We start from the raw sequence: 24,157 nt of genomic DNA on the forward strand, positions 1-24,157 counted from the left end.
CTGCTGTCGCTGGGGCTGCCCCTGGGCCCTCTCAGGCCACGCTGGGAGCCTTTTCCGACGTGCTCATCCGCTGCGAGGTGTCCCGCGTGCTGCTCCTCCTGTTGCTGCAGCCACCACCCGCCAAGCTGCTACCGGAGCACGCCCAGACCCTGGAGAAGTACTCCTGGGAGACTGTCGACAGCCACGGGCAGGAGAGCTGCGGCCAGCTCCCGGAGGAGCTCTTTCTGCTGCTTCAGTCCTTGGTCATGGCTACTCATGAGAAGGACACGGAAGCCGTCAAGTCGCTGCAGGTGGAGATGTGGCCTCTGTTGACCGCTGAGCAGAACCACCTCCTTCACCTTGTTGTGCAGGAAACCATCTCCCCTGCAGGACAGGGGGTCTGACAGATCATGTTAACCAAATGGCCATCTGTCATGTCTTGTCTTTCCAGTTTTGCATATTACCTTTCCATATAAGGGAGAAATAAAAGATGTCAATCCTGGTTCTTTCATTTTCTACAATTCCAATTGCTGCCTCAGGAATTTAACTGAGTGGATGTTACCTCCCAAAATCTCATTTCCATGTTAATGGGAGACAAAAACCTTCAGTTACGATAGAATGAAAGTAAAGGATATGGCTATCTTCCAAAAACTGCAGTATTAAAAATGAGAATACTTTTCATCTTTGTATTCTTGCTCCATTGTTTCTTGGTGAGCACCTGCCTTTGCAGCGCTCAGAGTATGTAAGCAGTATGATTTCACTGTTACTTTCTTAGCGCATTTCTGTGTCCCAATGATCACTTTCTCCAGTGTTTCATTTCCACACAGGGGAATCATGTTATGCCTTATAATCTTTTTGCTACACAGCGCTAAATCACTGATGAAGGTATGGTATCAGGAAACTCATTCCTGATTTAGGGTTGAGATTTACCTTATCTGTAACTTGTGACTATCTTGTCAGGAGGCAAGAAGCTGAATCAGGGATATCTATAGTATCTCTGGCATGCAGGTCATGCTGGGTAAAGAATGACTATAGCGGAGGCCCACACCAGGCCCTTGCTGGGATTAATGTAAGACACATATGTCCAACTCAACAGTTGAGTGGTAGTGTTACCTAGCTGAATTGGAAGTCACAGGTTTGGTTGCTTTCTGACAGGTATATGTAATCTACATTGCAGCTTTTATCTGTAAAGGGTCTTGCTCCAACTTTTATTTAACACCCGTATGTAGTGTGGCTCTTTTGTATTGTAGGATCATGTACTGTACATACAAGGCAGTATCCTTGTTTCTGAAAAGCAGGCTATCCTTCCAGTGTCAAATACTGTGCATATGCTGAAATGTTACAGTGAAATTCATTAATATGTACAAGTAATAAATGTAATGTTAATAAAAATAAAGGAAGCACCACTTCAAAGCTTTCTGGTCCATATTTAACAAGGAAACCAGCTTTGATTTTTTTGTTTGTTTGTCAGTACTGTACTGTGAATCAAACCCAGGACCTCCCAAACAACAGGTACCTCTTGTACTACTGGGTACATCCCCAGCCTTTTTAAATGTTGAAACAAGGTCTCGTGAAGTTGCTACGGTTGGCTATGAACTTGTGATCCTCCTGTTTCAGCCTCCTGAATAGCTGGGATTACAGACATGCATCGTCTTACCTGGCTCTTTTCTTATTTATGTAGTTATTATTTTTTTACACTATTCAGGGTAATAATACAAACTCTTTGAAATATAACCTTTTTCTCAAACATTCAACTTTAGGCATATGCATCCTTTACTTAGGTTGAAGTTATCTGCAGAATTCTTTGGGCTGATATTTAAGGACAATATTTGGGTGGATTTTTTTTTCTTTCTAGGGGGATAGGTGTAGGGTGTTACTATGAGTTAGGTGCCTCAGAATAGCTGTAACTCCAGGTTTGTTTGTTTGTTTTGTTTTGTTTTTGCTTCCACTTCAACAGCGTGGAAGTACTGGGAAATACAGGGGAGGCCCACATATGGCAGATGCAGCCATACCATTCTACTCATTTCGATGTCAGTGAGTTTCCTAATGGGGTCCTCAAAGGCTCATTCAACTGATTACAAAAGTGGTAAAGCTGTGTGCTCCTTTGCTTCGGGCTTTTTTCCAGTATACTCTTTCTCAGCCCTGGCTATAGAACTGGGCACTGTTTTTTTTTGTTGTTGTTGTTGTTCTTTTTAACATGACTGTTTAATGGTTATGAAGCATGATTAGTGATGTCTTTAATTGGTGCTTATGGAAAAGCCTGTAGTCCTCTGGTCTAAACTCATTGCACTGAGGAGATAGAGGGACGGAAAACCAGGAGGTTATATACGCATAATTCTAGGAAACACTAAAGCTCCTTATTTCCCGTTTGCCATTGACTCTTTTTTTCAGAGTTTGAGTTTTATTGTTTCCTCCTTGCTGCTCAGGCCCGGACCAGGAACTTGTGCAGAGGTACAGTCGCTCCTTGTGCTGCTGCTTCTTGGTCTTCAGCTTTTCCTGCTTGCTGAGCCCACAGCGAAGGCTCGCATCTTCTTTGGCAGCAGGTCCAGGGGCTTGTACTTCTTGCTCTTGTAGAATTTCCTGAGGTTTTTTTTCTTCATCTGGTTAATAAAGGTAAGGACACAGGCGATGGAATTGCGGACAACTCCGATCTTGGAAAGGAGTTCCTTTGCTGGAGGGAAGGTCCTGAGCCTTAATCTTGGCCAGAGCTGCACCCTGCTGCCATTGTGGCCTGCTCCCTGCTCGATGGAAAGAGGAAGGGGCCTGCCATTGCCTCTCTATGTATCTCAGGAAAAGCTGGGTCATGGTCAAGTTGCAGCAGCTCAGGAGTTCACTTATCCCTAATATAAAGATAAACACTGATTTGTTTGTTTGTTTGTTTGTTTTGAGACAGGGTCTTGCTGTGTAGTTCAGGCTGAACTTGAACTCATTATGTAGCCCTGGATGGCCTCGAATTTGTGATGATCCTCCTGCCTCAGCCTCCAGAGTGCTGGGATTATAGGTGTGCACCACCACACCAGGCAACACTGATTTCTAATATGCCAAAGAGGACTATTTTAAAGCATGAACATGGTTGTTCTGTTTTCTAATTTGAAAACCAAGGGAAAAGATCCTTATCTAGACAGTTCAAAATTTACACTAAAATACTGCAAACTATTGAAAATAGTGGCAGTGAAGCAGTCATCCTTAAGAGGGTTGGGGTTCCCTCTCCCCTTATTAGATGCTCCTATAAGGACAAGTGTTGCTTATGAATCTATTTCACATATAACTGGTTCAAAGGTATAAAGATACTCGAGAACCATAAAATGGAGGAAGATGTTCAAGACTGAAATTAGTAAATCAGGCAAGTTTTGAGATTGAAGGGTTCTTGTACACAAGGATTAATGTTAATTGCCTAGGCATCTGTTCTGCCATTACACTGGACCAGCAGTCCACAAACTTTGTTCTGTAAAAGACCAGAGTTATATTAGTCTTTAGGCCACAAATGGTCTCTGTGGCATGATCTCTGTTTTTGCAAACCTGTAAATATGTAAAGACCATTTCAACTTGCAGCTCATGCAAAGTTAGCTTGTAGAACAAATCAATGGGCTATAGTTTTTCAACCCTTGTATTAGAATACAGAACATAATAGTTGCTCAATAACTTTTTGTTAAAAGAATGAACCTCATAAGAGTGGTTGATTATCCTTCTCAATGTAAAAGAAAGATTGAAAATAAATGAACTAGACCCTCAAGTCTAGATTCTAGGAGAATGAATAAACCAAAAGAAAATGAAAGATTTTTTTAAAGATGCAAACAAATTAATTATACAAATTAATGTAAAGAACATTTCTTTCAAAATTAGGCTTCATTTCAAAAATTGGGAGTCGATGTTTTGAAGAACCAGTAGAATAGACAAATATTTCCTAACTCTAATCAAAGGCTAAAAAGGATAGAGATATATGTATGTACACAGATATAGATATGTGACATGAGAAGAGATATACAGATCTACTGCAGGCATTTACACACATTTACAGCAATTAATATAACAGAAAGTGAGAACCCAATAATCAGAAAAAGAATGGAAAACACAGTCAAGCATCTACCACCAAATAAAGCACAAAGCTCAAGTAAGCTTGCTTTCTAACTTGCATTAGATATGTGATTACTACATTAAAAGATTGTAAAGCAATAGTTCCATGGAAAAAAATCGAAGTTTTCTAGAACTATTTTCAGAAGGAAGACACAAAAGGGCCACACAAAGGAAGAACTGAACAGATTTGTGAAGCAGGGGCATAAATATGAGAGGAGTGTAGACAATGATGCTAAAATGTTAAGCCTGCCTATTTAAGAAAGGGTCTTGAACTCACCCCTAGAGAATGAGTCAATTCCCATGGTTTCACCTAACTCTTTTCATTTATCTTTTAAAAATCTTTATCTGCATTCATGGTTTTGATCAAGGTTTTTAAAAATTTACTGACTCCTAGACATTCAATAATAGAACATCTCTTCACTTCTATCATCTATAAGAATCTTGATACTACTACACTTTTTTCATATATCCATAATCGTTATTACCTATAGGTAGAAAATACCTTTTTGCAGTTAAGTGTGTAGAATCTAAGACAGTTTGTTCCATATATGAAATCTGTGAAAGGTTTGTTTTATTTTGTTTTTGTTTTTGGTACCGGGGATTGAACTTGAGACCTTGCTCTTGAGAAGCAGGCGGCGGAACCACTGAGCTAAATCCCTGGCCCTTATGTCAAAGGTCTTTAAAGTATTAATGCATTGTCTTGAAAAGGCTGCTTACATACCATTAAGGTCCCAGTGGAATTCCCACGATAGGTCAGCCACTTCTTCCCATCAAGACTATACATGATGATAAATTGAGAAATATAGAGGCTGGAGAACTTCTGACGGGCACCCTGGGTTTTGATTCCGTGAATGATCATTGGTGTCAACAGATCCACCTACCAATTAAAACAACACTTTATTTGAATCGATGTTTAAATGTATGTATTACCTGCTGACATTAATTATTGGCTTAGGAAGAATATATTGCAACAGATGTGCCCATTGTGACCTTGGATGTGCAGACAACAATGTTGAAATGTGGACATTATGTGTGGAGCTATGGAGCAAATGTTGGGAATGAGTGGAAAGGGCACATATCGAGATCCCTGCTTGCTGGAAGACCAGATCACTGTCACATCATTGACCCATTTTCTCTACACACATATCCATTGTACTGCACATATAGACACACATAACCTAATGCTTTCTTTACTCACACCTTAGTGTCAGCCAAGCTAAAGTCAACTTGCTCCCCTCTCCCTACATTGTGATCAGCAATGAACTGCTCTACCTTCTAGAAGTGTCAGTTCAGTGTCGGAGCAATTCTATAAAATTTTGGGGGAAAATCATTGCACAATTAAATTATGATTAGGCCTAGTTTTCCCGCCTACAGGCCAGCTATAGCAAGTTGAGGCATAACTCCATTTTTGCCTCCAATCACAGCCAAAAACTCAAAGGTCCCATGATGCTGTGACACTCCAGGGTAGGACTACATCAGCTGAAGACATTCTGGTTCCTCGAGAACCGAGTAGTAAGGGAAAGGTTTCACCTGTGGACGAACAAATTCCTAATCAACGTAAGTTCCTTATCGACCTAGGATTATTGCCAACCTCTGAGTCATCTGTTACTCCTAATAAATCCAATAAAGGTGTGGCAAGCTGTGGCAAGCTCAGGCTCTTATCATCTTTGCTGCCCAGATCAGCTTGGATCAGGCCAAAGCTCAGCTGTCTTTATTCATTGATTTGCCTTGTGCTATCCTGGCTCACAGGAGACCAGGACCTACTGCAAGGGTTCTGGTGATGTCCCCTTTCCCTCTTCACTACAGTGCAGCAATGATTTCTCCTGCTTAGCTTCTCCTGAGTCACACAGATAAATTTAGTGCTGCTTTATTTATCCACTTCATGTTGTATCTAACTTCATCCTAGCAAATTATTATACCATATTATTAAGGTTGCTTTGCTTGTCTGCCTTCCTTCTTAGACTGAGATCCATAAAGCAGTGAACCTGTTTGAGTCACTCAACTTTTCTTTATCAATTTGCTTATCTGTGAAATAGAGATAATATTAATGCTTAACTCAAGTGATTAAAATGTTTATACATGTAATGTGCCGAATTCAGTGTGACTGGCACATAATAAACACTCAATGTTAGCTGTTATATTCTCTCTGCCCTCAGAACCTAACATGGAATCTGATATAATGTTAAAGTGCAGTAAATGTGGAATGAATGAGTGAATAATGGCAGAGTGGTAAGGAATGGTCCGTTCTTAAAGAGGGTGAGAACCATGTAAACTTTACAAGGATATCTGTTATTGCCATAACACCCAAGTCAAACAACATTTTCACAGATGCCCAGTACATACAAACTAAACTGGTCATGACTCTCACGTGTAATGGCCATGTGCTTGAGTTGACCGTAAGTTCCATTCACATACTCATTCATTTAAAGATTATTTTTGATCACTTGCTACATACCAAGCACCATTTTAGGTAGTAAGAGCACAACGGTAAACAGAAAAAGCCCTTTCATCATGAAACTTACATTTAAGCAGGGGAAGCACACCCACGTACACACAGATGCATCACCACCACCACCACCACTAACATATTTGTATTTATTAATATCAAATAGTGATAAGTGAAAGATATAAATAAGGCAAGATAAAAGGACATAGAGTGACAATGTTTTCAGAAGCTGCAGCACTATCTTTTTCCATATAAAATGCTATTTCCAAGGGATGACAACTTTTCCTGTTGGTATTGTGGAATAAACAACTGAAAACACCATGTACAAAAGTCATTTGACCTGTACTGTTTTTTCTATGTAGCATATGAAAAGCATATATCTTTTTTATATGAAAGCATATCCTTTTTTTGATCACTGACTACTGTATCTTCTAGCAGATTTAATAAAGCCCTGTCAGCCTATTTACATTCTATAATTGAATGTTTTTCTACTTCATCTTCTCAAATCTCTTCTACATTATAATTAGACCTTAAAAGAGTCCAGCAATGCATTTCAGTGTAACTGGGAGACACATTTGTCTAGGAGGAAGTAAGCAAGGTGGAAATGAATTTCACAGTATATATGTACAAACAATGCAGTTATGTGTCTCCATGCAGCCTGTTGATTACTCGCTGCTGACTGCTTGGCCTTGGTTGCCTAGTGCCCTTCGTGCCAACCCAGTGCCCTTGTGCCTGTTCAGGCCTTCTTACCAGAATAGCTACCTACCCCAAATCCTTTCCTAGTAGAAAATGTAAAGTTACGTGTGTGATTTGTGTTTTTGGCTCATGTTATATTTCTGTTGGACAATGCTGCTCTAAAGGAAATAGGGAAGTGAGAAAATCTGTAAGACTGAGTCCTTTTAAAAATTTGAGTTAACCAAAAGACATTATTTCAGATATTAATCTATCTTACTTTTCCAGATTGGACTAAATTTAAGTAGGCATTTTCTACTACCCAGGGGTATAGAATTTATGAGGGAGACAGATTCAGTTTTAGAAAAGAAACTACAATTTCTTTACTTGTGACATGGTAGATTGAGTTACTTGTTTCTGTGTTAAAATACACAGTATTGGAGGGCTCAAGGATACCTACATAGTTGGAGACATCTAAAAACAGAAAACACAATCTTGGGAGGGGATGAGTTCAATATAGTAGAAAAGTATTCAAGTATACTCAATTATGTTCCTGAATCTTTTGTTCATGAGTGTTTTTGTACAAATCATAAACCATTTTATTTTTCAGTTTCTTTGTCTGTTAACTGAGGTTTGGCAGGAGTGACTACAGTATAAGGGACATATATAATACTTTGAGCTTGTGAGATGAATAAGAGGAATTCTAACCTTGATCCAGGAAAAAGGTTCTTTGGTACTCCAGGCATTGATCAATCCAGAGTAATGAAGTCTGGCCAGCTTTGGGGCCCACTGTCCTTTGCCCAAGAAAGAGGAGAGAGAAAATGTTCAACTGGATTGGTCCTAGACAGTTGGGAATGTTATCATTCTTTTTAGAAAGATTAATCTTAGTTGTGAAGTACATAGACAAAAGCATACAAAGCTTTGTAGCTTAGCAGTGCTGATTTCTCTCTAAGGTTTTGCTTGTAATTGTACATCTCATTTTCTAAAATTTAATAATTTTGTTGATATAATTAGCACTTCTAATTAGCTGATACTAGAATTTGTTACCAGCACTGCCAAGTGATATAACTTATTACACAACATATGTTCACTGAAGAGAAATCAGAAAACAAATTTTTAAATGGTAAAATAAATTAAAATAAATAAAAATACAGTCCTTCCAAATAGTACTAGTGTTAAAAATAACTTTCTAGCCTCTTTTACAAGGGGGAGTGTTCCCCCTCTAAAATAGGGGTTGGCAATTACTTTTCTGTCAAGGGCCAGAATGCAAATAATTTCATGATGGTAGATTATGTGCTCTCTGTTACATAAGTCCTGTTGTAGCCATACATAAGATGTAAATGAATGGGCATGGCTATATTCCAATACAAGACTTTATTGTGGACACTAAAGTTTGCATTTTATAATTTTCATGTCGTGAAATATTCTTTTTAAAATAATTAAAAAATGAAAAATCTATTCTTCACTCAGATATATAAAAACAGGTAGTGGGTCTTATTCAAGCTTTATGTCGCTGCTCACAGGAAAGCGTAGCTTCCTGCTACAGTGAAGAGAAAGGACTTCAGGGAGCAATATTTAAAGAGGATATTTAAGGAGGCAGAGTTATTGCCCAGGGAAACAAAGGTGGCCTGAATTAAGATGGTCACAGCGAGAAATGGAGAGGATGAGATGGATTTTAGATGCATCTATGAAATAGAATTAGTAAAAGCATGGAGGTGGATTAGTTACTGAAACAAAAATAATAATATTTACCATATTGTCCTGAAGCTGTAATCTGAAAATCTCTAATGTGTCCAGAAGCCATTCCCAGAGGAATCTGACACTCTGAAATCAAAAAGGGGGAACACAGGGCTAAAAGTGCACACAACTCAGCTTCTTAAATGTAAGTCAATGAAAATGGGAGAACACCAATAAATACCAATATTTTAGTGCTTAACATGTACCAAGAACTGTACTAAATATTTTATTGTGCTATTGTATTTAATTCATTCTAACAGTCAAATGTTAGAACTATTCATACTTTGCAGCTGAGGAAACTAGCATCCATACATAGACCAGTGGTAATTATCTTACTTGTCTAAGGCTAAATCCCCAAACTCTTCCAAGTGATATCTGTAAGTTATCCTTGGTAATTGAATTAAACTTCAAATCCAAAATCTGTTGTTCTAAAAATGAAAAGTTTTTGTTTTTTAGCATCAGTTTATTGGATAAATTCCAAGTCTACACAACTTACAGTGTATCTGTCCTTCTCGGAGGACTATGTTTTCTACCTGCAATATTCATTTTGAATTTAATACTGATATGCATTTGTAGTTATTTCTTGACATTCCTACCATTCCAAGAAGGAGGAAAGCTGTGCAGATATAGGCTGATAGGCAGTGAGTCTCTGCTCACAGTGTTACTCACGCTTGCTGTACACCAGGAAAAGGGTGCTCATCCCAGCATGCAAGTGCTCGCCAATGAGGCATTCTACTCGCCAAATTCCAGCTCTGGATGATAGCATTTCCACTGTCTCAAAAGCACCTTTTCAAAGACCCAAATAAAATTTATTTCTTTTCACTAAAAAAATGAGCATGAAATACAATGGTTCTCACAGAATAGCAAAGGAGATGTACCAAATTCAGTTCCACCACTCTGGAACTCCTCAAACCCAAAGCGCTTCCTGTGTGGTCCCTACTGTTGGAGATACTGGAGATTGAGTTTAATCACCTCCCTCCTGAACAATGAGAGACAAAGTGACCAAATCATCTCCTTTGATGATGGAGACAGGAGAGTGCAATTGCATTAGGACTGGCCTACACTCTCAAGGGTTTTCAGAGCATGCAGGTATAGTTCTTATTGACCAGATGTGGGCTCCGAGAGAGACAGAGTCAGGTGAGGTCGTCTGAGGATGAAGCTGGAACGAATGCTGAAGGGGTCAGGAATGAGTTAGAAGGGGTCACCCAGAATAAAGGTGGAACCAAGCAGGCAAAGGGGATTTCATGAGGAACAGTCGCAAAAGGAGTCTCTGAGGAGCCCCTGAAAATGTCCTGTAAGAGAAAGAGTCCTCTTTAAATACTTGCTAGGTGTAGACAGTATCAAGGTACCTTACAACAACAGTGGCAGTTCTAAGTAGGTTAGAACAGTCTTATTCCCTTACTTTTAATCTAGCTGAGCTGGAATTCAAAGCAGCCTCTGGCAGGGGGAAGGAGGAGGCACAAAAAGCACAAGGTGGAGAAGCAGAGGACCCAACCATAACTCCTCCCAGTGCAGACTTCCAGCCTGATGTGCGCTCATGTTGGGTGAGGGAATATTGAAGTTAAAAAGTGCAGAAATTTGATTACTATCTTGAAATGATCATTGTAATTTTTGACTTGAATTGTAACCTGTGAAATAACGTGACTGCAGGTCTATTTGTTACTTGAGTGAGCAGAAAAGAAGTGGGGCTTCTCAGATTTTTTATGAAGAAATGGGATGTTTACCTCCACTGTTAAACCTGTTTTAGAGACAACACAGAACTAAAATAAAACTGATTTGAGCTACATTGTTAGCAGTGCTTAATCAATATACTGGTTGCATACGTAACCAAAGCACTTAGATAATTTCTGATGTCATGTGGGATTTGAGATGGAAAATGAAAAAGCATTCTTAGGAAAGTGCTATAATTTTAACCATCCATTTATTCTATTCTATTTCCTTTATAGCAATTTTATGTACTTGAAATTATTGTGTTCATTTGCTAACTTATCTCTCTGTAGTATGAAGTTTCTTGAAAAAAGTAAGTTAGCTGAGAGCAGGGAGCTTGCTTTCTTTGTTCACTGATTGCATCCCCAGAACTTAGACCATTTAAAGTAAATACTCAGCTGACGGTGTTATTGCACGCCTGTGATTTCAGCACTCTGAAGGCTGAGGCAGGAAGATTACAGGTTTGAGACTAGCCTAGGCAGCTTAGTGACTTTGTGAGACACTGTCTTGAAATAAGAATTTTTTAAAGGGTAAGGGTTGGAGCTTAATGTTCAGGTCCTGGGTTTAATCCTCAGTATTGCAAAATAATACAAATAAAGTAAATACTCAACAAGTACATTAGGAAGAAGAAAGCACAAACTAGCTCATACCTGGATAAAGGTTGTAAACTGCCATTTTATACTCTTCTTTTTTTCGTACAGTGAACACATGTCCACTGAAATGGATCGAATGGATGTTTTCATTGCTGCCCATGCTGAGCAAATACCATCGAGTCCTTTGGTCCTGAGCCATTACTAGGCCAGGTAGGGTGTCCATCACATAGCCATTGATTGCTGGAGAAGAGGAACACAGATGAGGCTGTTAAATCTGTTGCAGACGTTGTTTTCCCTTTTATTTCACCAAAAATACTGACATCTGACTGTTCCACTGAACACATGTACTCGCAAATTATAAAATGTATAGGTTTCTAGCTCACACTACATTTCACAACGAGTAATATTTGGGTGTGGGATATGTTACCATGGAAGCGATAATTCTCTTTAAAAGTGGGATCTTCCATTTGGATATTGCAGGGTGACTTGCAATTCCTTTCCATGTTTTCAGTAAAGTACCAGCTCTTGGTCTCATCAAAGATAGTGAAAAGCAAAGCAAATTCCTGCACTGTCACTTGTCTCCCATGAGCAGGGCTCAGTGTATTCCTGTGGCAGATCAGAAGGGGTCCAATCAAGCCTGCGTGCATATCTTTTTCCTAGGGAGAAAGAACATCAATCCTATTCGCATAAGTCCTTTCCCCTACGACACAGAGTAGGTTATTATTGACTTTTATGGCACTCTAACTTGCTTCCTATCTGCCCACAGCACAGTTCATCTTTTTCAGTAGACTCCAGAGTGATATTTCTAAGACACAAATATGATGTCACCATTCCTATCTAAAACTTTTCATTGTGCTTAGGACAAATACCAAAATTCCTAGCATACAACACAAAGATCATTTCTTTTAACCTAGAAAGTAGTGAACGCAATGAAGCCTGCTTACCAGATCAACATCAGAGAAATAAGCCCAGGCTTTGCAGTCAAATTCATCCTTAGTGGGTGCCATATGTTGCTGCACTTCCCAAAAGTAAATTTTGGTTTCATTAGGCTTGACAAAATTTTTTCTAGGTTCTGCTTCTTGTTTCTGATCTTCATTGTAAGAAATGAGGCTTGAATAGAAGGAGTAGGGACGAGAGGCCTGGTTTTTGAAAGTTACCTGAAGAGCAAAACAAACAAAAAAATCAAACGTAAGAATCACCTTTTAGGCTATTAAAGTCCTAAACTTACTGGTCACATCGCTAATAGGAAGGCTTATCTTTTGTCTTTAACCGAAATTGTAACACCCTGGAGGAGGAGGGCAGAGGGCAGATGTTCGAACCCAAGCTTGAAGATCTATGAAGGAAATTCCGAAGAATTTTTTATTTTAAATTGAAGACATGAACTCACATTTATAAAGGAGAAAATTATTAAATACTTAAGAGTAATTCTAAAGTAAGAGGGAAGTTGCCACTGCAGGGGTATTAAAAGATTATAACCCCAGGAGTTAATAATGACATATTAAGTATTTCATGACAAATTCCAGGCTGAATATATGCTATCTCTTAACAAGAAGGTGGGTGGGGGCTGGGGATGTAGCTCAGTGGTTCCACCACCAAGGTCCTGAGTTCAATCACTAGTTAAAAAAAAAAAAAAGATTTTTATTTCAGATCCTTAAAATTATACATTTCTTAAAGAACATAGGGAAAGTAAAATGAAATTCAAATAAAAAAATATGTACCCACAGACTGGGAATTTAGCTCACTGGTGCTGCCACCTGCCTCGCAAGCATAATGATCAGAGTTTGATTCCCGGTACCAAAGATAAATAAACAAATTTTATATATATCTACCCACAATCCTATAATTTTAGGCCCTTTGGTATTCTTTGTATCGATAATAAATTGAGAAAATGAATCACTATTTTTGGAAAAACTACTTTGATGTTTATCTCACACAGTGCACTAAAATAACTTCAAATGTACAGGTATTATTGATAGATTTAAAAGGTAAGTGTAAAAATAAGATGTAAAAGAACATTAAAGAAACCATGGGTAAGATTTTTAAATCTATGGATAAGAAGGGATTCTTATGAATACAAAAACAATGAAAGTGTCAAAAAGGAAATGTTTATGGGGTGCTACCTAAAAATTAAAATCCATTTTATTTAGAAAACTTTCATATATAAAATTAAGAAGAGGGGCATAAATAATGATAAAATATATATGCATTGAAAACTCACAAAAGTGTGAAACTAGGGAGGGATGGTGGAGCAAAAGGAATAATGGGGGTAAAAAATGTTTTATGTGCATTTACAATGTGCCAAAATGAAACTTCTTAATCTAGATAATCAATATACACAAATTAAAAAGATGTGAAGAAAAAAATTAAGATATAATAAACTTGGAAACATTTTCACTAAGATCATGAGTGGTTAGTCGATATTATACAAGGACATATTAATAAGAAAAGCACTCCCTCCAAGAAAGACATTCATTCATTAGGATTAGAGGTCCCATTTGACCCAGCTATTTCTCTGCTGGGTATCTTTCCAAAAGAATTAAAAGAATCATACCACAGAGATATACATGCACTCATGTTCACAGAGGTACAGTTTGTAATAGCCAAGACTTGGAAACAACTCAAATGCTCATCAAATGGAGACTGGATAAAGAAGATGTGAGTTTTAAAAAATATAATGGAATACTACTCAGCCATACAGAAAGATAAATGAGACATTTATAGCTAAAAGGATGCAACTTGAGACTATACTCTTAAGTGAAATAAATTGGGCACACATGTAAATATCACATTGTCTCTCTAGCCGGGTGTGGTGGCGCAGGCCTGTCATCCCAGCACTCGGGAGGCTGAGGCAGGAGGATCGCTGTGAGTTCGAGACCAGCCTGGGCTACATAGTGAATTCCAGGTCAGTCTCAACTACATAGTGAGACCCTGTCTCAAAAAACAAAAACCAAAAACAAACAAACAAACAAAAAACATTTTCTCTCTAGTGTGAGAAAGTGAAAGGGTAAATAAGGACCAAAATGTAGAATAGATAATATGAAACAGGAATAAACTGTTCAAAAGGAAAGGGAAACTGTGGAAGGGGGTGAAGGCAAGAGGAAAAATAGAAAAAAAGAAAAATTGGAAACAAAGCTTTTGTAAATAAAGGGGAAGGGGAAGTTGAGAATGGGAGAAAAAGAGGAATCAAGCTATATCACGTACAGGTACAAACTCCCTTTGCTGAATGTGATTGTTATGTACCAATAAAATCAATTAATTAAAAAACCCAGAAAGTCAAACTTTCTTTCAAAAGACACTGATAATTCGTAACAAAAAATCTTAAACTATTTAGGTGCTTTGCACTTCTGGAACTTTATCCTGGGTAAACAACTGTGACTAAAGAATTATTTATATAGTGAAAAAAAAGTGTGTAAAAAGTTGTTCAAAATAAGTGATTATGTAAACTGCACTTCCATAAATTCACAGAACAGACAATTACGCAGTCATTCCTACTGAGGAAATGTTTTTTGTTTGTTTGCTTGAGACAGGGTCTCACTATTTAGTTCAGGCTGGCCTTGAACTCACTATGTTACCCAGGCTGGCCTCAAACTTTCAGTGATCCTCCTGCCTCAGCCTCCCAAGTGCTGGGATTACAGTAGTACACCACCATGCCCATCCAGGAATTGTTTTTGATGACATAAGAAATGCTTATTCCCTGGCAGTATTCAAAAACTAAGGAACAATTACATATGCAATTTCAAACATATAAAGAGAAACATATAAAGGAAAAATGTAATAAATGATAATTAAGATATTATTTTTCAACTTCTTTATTTTTCTACACTTTAAAATGTCTCAGCTCAGTGTGGTGGTGGCCATGTGCAATCCTAGCACTTGAGAACTGGGGTGAGAGGATCACAAATGTGATCCCAGTCTGACCAGAGGCTTAGCTAGATCCTACCTCAAAATAAAAAATCAAATGGGTTGGGTGCATAGTTCAGTGGTAGAGTATACGTGCTTCACATGCTTAAGGTCCTGAGTTTCGCTCACTCCTGGTGCCACCCAGGACAATTCAAAAGTAAGAATAATTGTTTTATAATCAGAAACAAAATAAACATGCAAAATTAATTGTCTTGTAATTTCTTTGTTCTTAACTCACCACAATATTGTCTTCAACTTCTGCTCTTATGTATGGCCCCAAGAGTCCCAAGTGTTCATTTAGTTCTCCACGGTATAAAGGTTGAGTGAAAGAACCATCAGTAAATTCCTGGAAAACTACTTTCTTGAACTGATAGGCACTGCCACTCGGACCCCTGGAGACAAAGCAGAGCAAAAGCAATGCCCTGATGAACCAGCTGAGTGAAAACCCCCACATCTTTGCCGTCCCTGTATTTGTAATCCATCGAGTGGAACTGATGATGGGTTCCAAGTGCAATGGCGAGGGAGGAGAGAAAGCAGGATTTTCTTCGTCACAATGTCATTTGTGGACATGTAGTGCGTGTTTTAACAAATCAGTTACATGTACAACTGCTTATAACATAAAAAGAAACACATTTTTAATAAATTCCTCATCGTTAAATTCACTTCAAGTAAAGGTAAGTAGCGAGGCAGAACAATGCGTTTCCACATACTGACCAGTGCAACACTGACAGTTATAACTAAGGTATCCAGGAAGACTGAAAATGATTTAACTTAAGACAAATAAATTTACTTCCATTTAAAAAAATAAAATATTTTTGACTTGCAAATTACACATTTCATAAACAAAATCAATCACTTTTAGATTCTATATTCATCTTAAATAAATGATAATTCAAGAATTAAACAATTTTTGCCACCAGCTGCCTTGCAAGCACAAGGACCTGAGTTTGAGCCCTGGTATCAAAAAAAAAAAAAAAAAAATTAAACAATTTTGAAAAATATCAGGAAACAAAAGGAAAAGTAGCAGGGTGCCCTTAAAAGCTTTGAGTAGAACAAATGAAACCAAATATTAACCATTTCTCACTTTATCATGAATATTGGCACTGTTTATTTCATATTTATGTCTATTTTAATGCATAAAATATTTTTAAACAATTAGATGCCATTTATTTGGTCCATAGTACCATTCATTAATTTGAGTTTTATAAAACATCAAATATAAATAACCTGAAGTTGTAACAATACACAAAAATTGGCTTCTTACATGGACATATCAGGCAGTAAAAACTAAAAATCTGAGTAAATGAACATTGTTTTACATTAATATACATATTGCCATTTAACATTTAAAAACAGGTTTCAATGCATAGCACTTGATATTTCTTTGAATCTGTCTCAGTTAAAAGTATGAAAATGGTTAGATCTAGGCTAAAAATAATTTTTCTTCTAACCAAAAATAAAGGCATAATATTTATAACCTGATATCAACTGTACTAAACCACAATATTTTAAAACTATTAAATGATACCTAAGGGTGTTTACATTAAAAAGGCAACAATGTATAAAAATCTTAATAAGACTGAATGGTTACAGTCATTCTTCTACCTTCTAGATTTTATAAACTGCACTCTTGCATTTGTGCTTTAGTATAAACAAAACACTAATATATTTTTTATATCAGTGGCAATCAAGTAACAGGCATAAGATACTTTTTAAAACGTAAGACATTTTGTGAATGCTGTCATTAAAAATATCCTGTACAGGATCCTAATGAGATAATTAATAATGTGAAATAGGAAGTAAAGGGCTAAAGGTGTAGGGAAAGTGGGAAGGGTGGGGGAAAGGTAATAAGGGAGAGGAAAGCAATATGAGAAACTGATAAAATGGAAATAAAGTGTTTGCAAATGAGGAGGGGAGGAGCGGGTGAATGGAGGGCAGGGACAAGGGGAAAAAATGAGAATCAAGACATTATGTAAAGGTACAGGATCCCAATAATGAATGTAACTGTATTGTATACCAAGATTGTACCAATAAACTCAATAAAAAGAAAAAAAAAAGAATGTTAAAAAAAAAAGCGGGGCGTGGTGGCGCACGCCTGTAATCCCAGCACTCGGGAGGCTGAGGCAGGAGGATCGCTGTGAGTTCGAGACCAGCCCGGGCTACATAGTGAGTTCCAGGTCAGTCTCCACTACATAGTGAGACCCTGTCTCAAAAAACAAAATAACAACAACAACAAATATCCTATACAAAATCACAATACTGAGAGAATCTATCTAGTACACACACAAGTGCCTAGTTGTTTTGATTTCACAGTCCTTTTTTTCACAAAAACTTATTCTAAAGAGTTCAAAGAATAATACACACCATGTGGATAACTGGAGGTGAAAATTCCATGGCTGTGGGCAACAATGATTATAGTTAACACCAACCCACAAAGAGAGTTGTGTTCCTAAGATTTTCAGACTTGGTTTGCCTAAATAAAACATTCTGGAGTAAAGCATTTTGCACACTGACAATACTTATCAGACATCAGCTAGGCCACATTGAAGGGTACTGACATATCAAAAGGATACAGTAGCAGCTGGTTTTGATATGGCACACCTTATACTCTGCTCAGTAACAAGAAGGCAATGACAGAGGACTAAACTAAGAACTGAAAATGTGGAGGCTTTCTCTGCACTGTCATCCACAGTGAAATGGGTCTCTAGAGTTTAAAAAACAAAAGGGCTCTTCATAAGCAGATGGGGGCTCTACCAGGGAGACTGTACACAACAAGATCAAAGGAGAATTTGGAATACGCCAGTGACTTCTTCCAGGCATTAACTAGCAGGAGTGCTTCGGCATGTTAGATATTTTACCACTTCATGTCAACCACGACTACAATGAAATAAGCTGTTTGAGTAACAGACAAAGAGTGAAAGCATCCCTGGTACTTAACAGCAGTTTACACACAGCGGGTAATCAAAACATGCTGGTTAATGTGAAATAGGAAGAAAAGGGCTAAAGGTGTAGGAAAAGTGGGACGGGTAGGGGAAAGGAAATAAGGGAAAAGAAAAAAATGGGAGAGAATGAAAAAATGGAAATAAAGTGTTTGTAAATGGGGAGGGAAGGAGGGGGTGAAGGGAGGGCAGGGACAAGGGGAAAAATGAGAACCAAGACCTGTCATGTAGAGGTACAAGATCCCAATGATGAATATAACTGTACTGTATACCTAAAATGTACCAATAAACTCGATGAGAAAAAAAAAACCATGCTGGTTAACTAACAGACCTTCTTATTCAAGAAACCTGCTGATTGATTATGTGTAATGCATACTGAGAGAATCCAATAAATGTTTAAGAGCATCTCTTAAATGTCTAATAGATGTCTATGATCATGGCTTATAATACTTTCCATAATTGAGATACTCCCCTAAAGAAAATTTGTAAACTATTGGTGAATGCCTAAGTAATGGTTTAACATTAACAACTGGCCCAAAATGCCCAGAAACATTTGGCCCTTCAGCACCGAAATCTCTGAAAATATAATGTTAAAACATCTCTGCTAGAGGGATTTTAGCATCTGAAAAAATTTCATACCTGAGTGGCTTAAACTGTTCTCTCCTAAATTATAAGGAAGCACAAAGAGTTTCTACACTCAGGAATTGCAACGCAATTTATTGAAGAGGCAATCTTTCCTCCAGTGAGGATGGTTGGCTCCTTTGTCAAAGATGAGGTAGCTGAGTACATCTGGAGTTGTTTTTGTTTCTTCTCATCTATTCCATGGATCCTCTGCAGAGAACTGTAATATTGATTATCCCCAAGTGGGCTGTGAAGAGCGAACCCCACAATTGGCTGTTTACAGAAGTGAGTCTGGCTGATGCCTCTGTGCTGAGGTCAGAGTAACTCGCGCCCAAATTCAGTTCCCACAACTAATACCTTCAGATTAGGACAGTGTTCTAATTACAATCATATATTTTGTCTATTCTGTTCCTAATTTGAGAAAGCTTTGTCTTGTCCTCTATGAGCCTTGTTTACATTAATTTCCATAGAAAGCACATGTTGCCTTTTCCCCAGTTGATTGCCAAAAAAAAGTCAGTGCCTGGGACTGTCTAGTGCCTTTGTTGGTTGCACCAGCATTGGTCATCCTGGCCTCTGCTTCCTCTCTCTTAGTTCTGTCTACTTTAGTGTATTCTTTTTCTCAGGCCTGTGTTGCACATTGGGCAGGTGAGTACTGGTACCTGACTGCAGGGGTCCCCAACAATCTTCAGGTCAGTTTCTTTGCCAATACCATGCTATTTTTATCACAGTAGCTTTGTAGTAGTTCCAAGTTGGGGGTTATGATACCCCCTGCCATGTCTCTGTTGCCTAGAGTGGCTTTTACTGTTCTAGGTCTCTTCTGGTTCCAAATGAATTTTTGGATTGTTCTGTGAAATATACTGTTGGGATTTCAATCGGGATTGCATTGAATCTGTATAGCAGCTTAGAAGTATGGCCATTTTCACTATGCTGAATTTTGTTGAATACTTTTTCTGCATCTTTTGAGATGATCATATGGTTTTTGTCCTTGACTCTGTTAATATAGTGTATTACATTTATTGACTTATGTATGTTGAACCATCCGTGCATCCCTGGAATAAATCCGACTTGGTCAGGATGAATGATCTTCTTGATGATCCTCTGTATTCTATTTGCTAGTATCTTATTAAGGATTTTTGCATCTATATTCATTAAGGATATTGGCCTGTAGTTCTCTTTTTCAGTTGCGTCTTTTCCTGGTTTGGGAATCAAAGTGATGCTTGCTTCCAAGAATGAATTTGGAAGTTTTGCTTCCCTTTCAATTTCATTGAAAAGTTTAAAGAGTAGTGGCAGTAATTCTTCTCTAAATGTCTTGTAAAATTCAGCAGTGAATCCATTCTATGCAAACAGAACCTGAAAGCAAGTAGGAGTAGCCATGCTCATATCTGACAGAAATTTCTAGACAAAATTAGAAGAGACAAAGAAGGACACTCTATATTGGTAAAAGAAACAACTTGCCAAGAAGATATAACAATTGTTAATATATATATATATATATATATATATATATATATATATATATGCACTAGACATTGGTGCATGATCCCAGCTTCATAAAGCAAACATTACTCAACATAAGGAGACACCTAGACTCTAATATTAGTGACTTCAATATCTCAACAATAGATCATCCAGACTCCCCAAAATCAACAAATAAACATTAAAGTTAAACTATACACCATATATCAAATGTGCTTAATAGACAGTTCAGAACATTCCATTGAAAAATTCAAGACCACACATTCTTCTCAGCAGCCCATGGAACCTTCTTCAAAATATATAATATTTTAGGGCATAAATCAAGTCTTAACAAATGCAAAACATGAAATAATTTTATGGTCTTACCAGACTGTAGTGGAATGAAACTAGAAATGGACAATAAGAGAAACTATAGGAACTATGAAAATACAAGGCACAAGGAGATTAAACAATATACTCCTGACTGATCAGCGGGTCATTGAAGAAATCAGGAATGAATACATATTTTTAAAATCTTAGCATCAAATGACAAAAGACACACAACATACTAAAATGTGTGGAACATAGTGAAAGCAGTTCTAAGAACTTTACAGCTATTAAATGGCTGCATTAAAAATTATGAGAGATCTCATGGCTTTACAAAAACAAAAACAAACCAAGCCCCAAAGTAATAGAAGGAAATATATAATAAAATCAGAGCTGAAATTAATGAGATAGAGACTAAAAGAACAATGCAATCAATAAATCAAAGTGCTAGTTCTTTGAAAAGATAAACAAGACTGATAAACTCTTTAGGCACATGCCTGTAATCCCAGCACTCAGGAGGCTGAGGCAGGAGGATCACTGTGAGTTCAAGACCAGTCTGGGCTACATAGTGAGTTCAAATTCAGCCTCAAATACAAAGTGAGACCCTGTCTCAAAAAACAAAAACCAAACCAAACCAAACAAAAAAAGAATTAAAGTGAAAACTTGAATATAAAAAAAAGAAAGGGAAGACACAAATCAATACAATTAGAGATGAAAGGGGGATGTTATAACAATGCCACTGAAATCCAGAGGACTAATAGGAACTACTCTGAAAATTTATATTCCAATAAATTGGAGAATCTAGAAGAAATGTATAACTTTCTAGAAACATGTGGCCTACCAACACTGAAGTAAAAGGATACAAAAACCCTAAGCAGATCAATAACAAGTAATGAGATTTAAATAGTAATAAAAATTTTCCCAATAAAGAAAAACCCAGGACCAGATAGATTCACTGCTGAATTTTATCAGACCTTTAAAGAAGAACTAACACCAATGCTCCTCAAACTATTTCATAAAATAGAATGGGAACAAATACTTCCAAATTTACTCCATAAGGCTAATAATACCATTTTGATGCCAAAATCATGTAAAGACCCAACAACAAAAAAAGAAATATCTAGATCTATATTCTTGATGAACACAGGTGTGAAAATTCTTCGTATTTTATCTGCAAACCAAAGTTAAAAAGATCAAGCCATTCATGGTGGTGCGTGCCTGTAATGCTAGCATTCAGAAGGCTGAGGTAAAAGGATTACCTTGAGTTTAAGGCCAGCTTGGACTATATAATGAGCTCAAGGCCAGTATGGTCTACATAACATGATTTTTGTCTCAAAAAAAAAAGAATGAAAGGTAAAGAAAAATAAAATCGTACACCGTGATCAAGTTAATTTCATTCCAGAGATACAAAATGACACACATAAATCAATGAAGGTAATATGCCACATAAATACATCAAGGAGAAAAGTCATGTGATCATGTCAATAGATGTAGCAAAAGGCTTCAATAAAACTCACCACCTTTTCACGATTAAAGCCCCAAATAGACTAGCTATAGAAGGCTCTTACCTCAATATAATATATGATAAACCCACAGCCAACATCATACTGAGTAGGGAAAAGTGATAGCATTTACGTTAAGACAAGTAACAAGACAAAGGTATCCATTCTCATCATTCCTGTTTAATGCATTACTTGAAATTTTAACTAGAGCAATAAGGCAAGGGAAAGAAATATAAGGAATTACAAATAGGAAAGGAAGAAGAAAAATTGTCATTATTTGCAAATGATGTGATCTTATATTTAAAGTATCCTAATGGGGGCCAGGGATTAGCTAGTGGTGCCGTGCCTGCCTCACAAGCACAAGGTCCTGAGTTTGATCCTGGAAAAAATAAATAAAATACCTTAATAAATTCACCCAAAGATTTTTGAGCTGACAAATTCAACAGAATAACAAACAACATTAACAATAGCTTTTCTAAAGGAACTATCTGAGAAAGAAATCAGGAAAATAGTTCCATTCATGATAGCTTCCAAAAAACATAAAATACTTAATAATCAGCCTAGCCAAGGAGGTGAAATATCTTTGGTTTTTTGTTTTTGTTTTTGGTACTGGGGGTCAAACTCAGGACCTTGTGCTTGCTAGGCAGGTAGTGGCACCACTGAGCTAAATTCCCGGCCCGGAGGTGAAAGATCTTTATGGTGAAAATTATAGAACACTGAAGAACAAAATTGAAGAAGACACTAGAAGTTAGAAAGACTGCCCATGTTTATGAGGCAGCAGAATTAACATTGTTAAAAAGCCAAATTGTCCAAAGTGATCTACAGATTCAATGTGATGCCCATCAAAATACTATTTATATTATTTTTAAAAATGTAGAACAAATTTCATTTTTAAAATAGATCTCAGTGGGCCGTGGAATTAGTTCAGTGGTTCTGCTGTCTGCCTCGCAAGCGCAAGGACCCAAGTTCGATTCCTAGCACCAAAAAAAAAAAAAAATAAAAAAAAAAAAAAAAAAAAAAAAAAAAAAAAAAAAAAAAAAAAAAAAAAAAAAAAAAAAAAAAAAAAAAAAAAAAAAAAAAAAAAAAAAAAAAAAAAAACAAAAAAAAAAAAAAAAAAAAAAAAAAAACAAAAAAACAAACAAAAAAAAAAAACCCAAAATAAAATAAAATAAATCTCAGTAACAATGAAATACCAAAAGCTGGTCATTATAATAGGAAAACAAAAGGTAAGAGGAGTTTGCTTTACTTTTTTCTGAAAATACAAATGACCTCTGTAATATACTGCGAACCCTGACTTGTTTCATTCACATTATTCCTTTTATGAATTATATAAGGAAATTTGAAAACCAGAGTGGCTTCTGCACGATATTTAGACATACATCTGGATTGTTTTTATCTTCAAGGAAATACAGTCTTAAGGAATACAAAGAAAATTGGGCATTTGCTTATGCAACCATAATTAGGGAGATAAATTTTGCTTAGGAAATGTATTCCAAGGTAATATACAGCTTTGCATTACTGTCTCTGAAGATTAAAAAAACCCTGTACTCAAAGTACTAATATTTGAAAGTAACACATTATACTGCTTACATACAGAGAAAAGACATGTCTACATTCTTTCCCACCCAAAAAGAAAACTTTCAAGGCAATGACAACAGTAATTCAAAAGTGGTTTTCTAGCTTCAAAGTGCTAAAGAAGCAAGTATTCAAGAAAAACTTCAGGTTAGTACTGAAATACCAGGAATGCAAGAGACAAAAGAAGTTAAAAGCCCTCATCACTATAAAGTATATTTTAACTATATTTCACAAATAAATGACAACTGTGGTTGCAAGACCAGTTAAGGCCAAGTTAGTAGCACACAACTTACCCATCAGCTCACATTTCTTTTCAGACTAAGCTAACCATGTATGTTATAAAATTTTCTCCATACTGCATGTGCTATATAAACCCAATCATATCCATGATACAGAGTATCATCCATACTTATATCAATTGGTCTACAGCAAGTAGAAATGATTCTTTTATAACAAAATTCTTGATATCTGACACTCTCTGCAAACCAAAAGCTGACCACAAAGTTATATTTTATTCCTATTAAATTTAGGTACATGTTCTTTAGGAGATTTTCACTCATTTTTAGATTTGTGGTAACTGGTGTAATTTACTTTGGCCCTGTAAGATAGAAATATCTTGGTATTTAATGA

At 36.9% G+C, this 24,157-nt stretch overlaps 1 protein-coding gene across 5 annotated transcripts in view; it reads right to left on the bottom strand.

Annotated features, from left to right (window-relative positions):
- F8 (coagulation factor VIII) overlaps nt 1-24,157 on the bottom strand; it is a 161,949-nt gene that overhangs the window by 34,457 nt on the left and 103,335 nt on the right. For 3 of the 5 annotated variants that reach the window (XM_033760153.1, XM_010625186.2, XM_033760154.1), the window contains 8 exons: nt 15,347-15,500; nt 12,153-12,365; nt 11,636-11,864; nt 11,266-11,448; nt 9,578-9,694; nt 8,924-8,995; nt 7,880-7,965; nt 4,775-4,930 (listed from right to left, as the gene is read on the bottom strand). In XM_033760153.1, coding sequence (XP_033616044.1) covers nt 4,775-4,930; nt 7,880-7,965; nt 8,924-8,995; nt 9,578-9,694; nt 11,266-11,448; nt 11,636-11,864; nt 12,153-12,365; nt 15,347-15,500 — 1,210 coding nt within the window. Of the gene's footprint in view, nt 1-2,396; nt 2,580-4,774; nt 4,931-7,879; nt 7,966-8,923; nt 8,996-9,577; nt 9,695-11,265; nt 11,449-11,635; nt 11,865-12,152; nt 12,366-15,346; nt 15,501-24,157 lie in introns of those variants that run through there. The other 2 variants (XM_010625187.2, XM_010625189.3) reach the window with 2 other exon arrangements.

Source organism: Fukomys damarensis, unplaced genomic scaffold (assembly GCF_012274545.1).
Source record: "Fukomys damarensis isolate Sample0158 unplaced genomic scaffold, DMR_v1.0_HiC HiC_scaffold_39, whole genome shotgun sequence".
Taxonomy (NCBI): domain Eukaryota; kingdom Metazoa; phylum Chordata; class Mammalia; order Rodentia; family Bathyergidae; genus Fukomys; species Fukomys damarensis.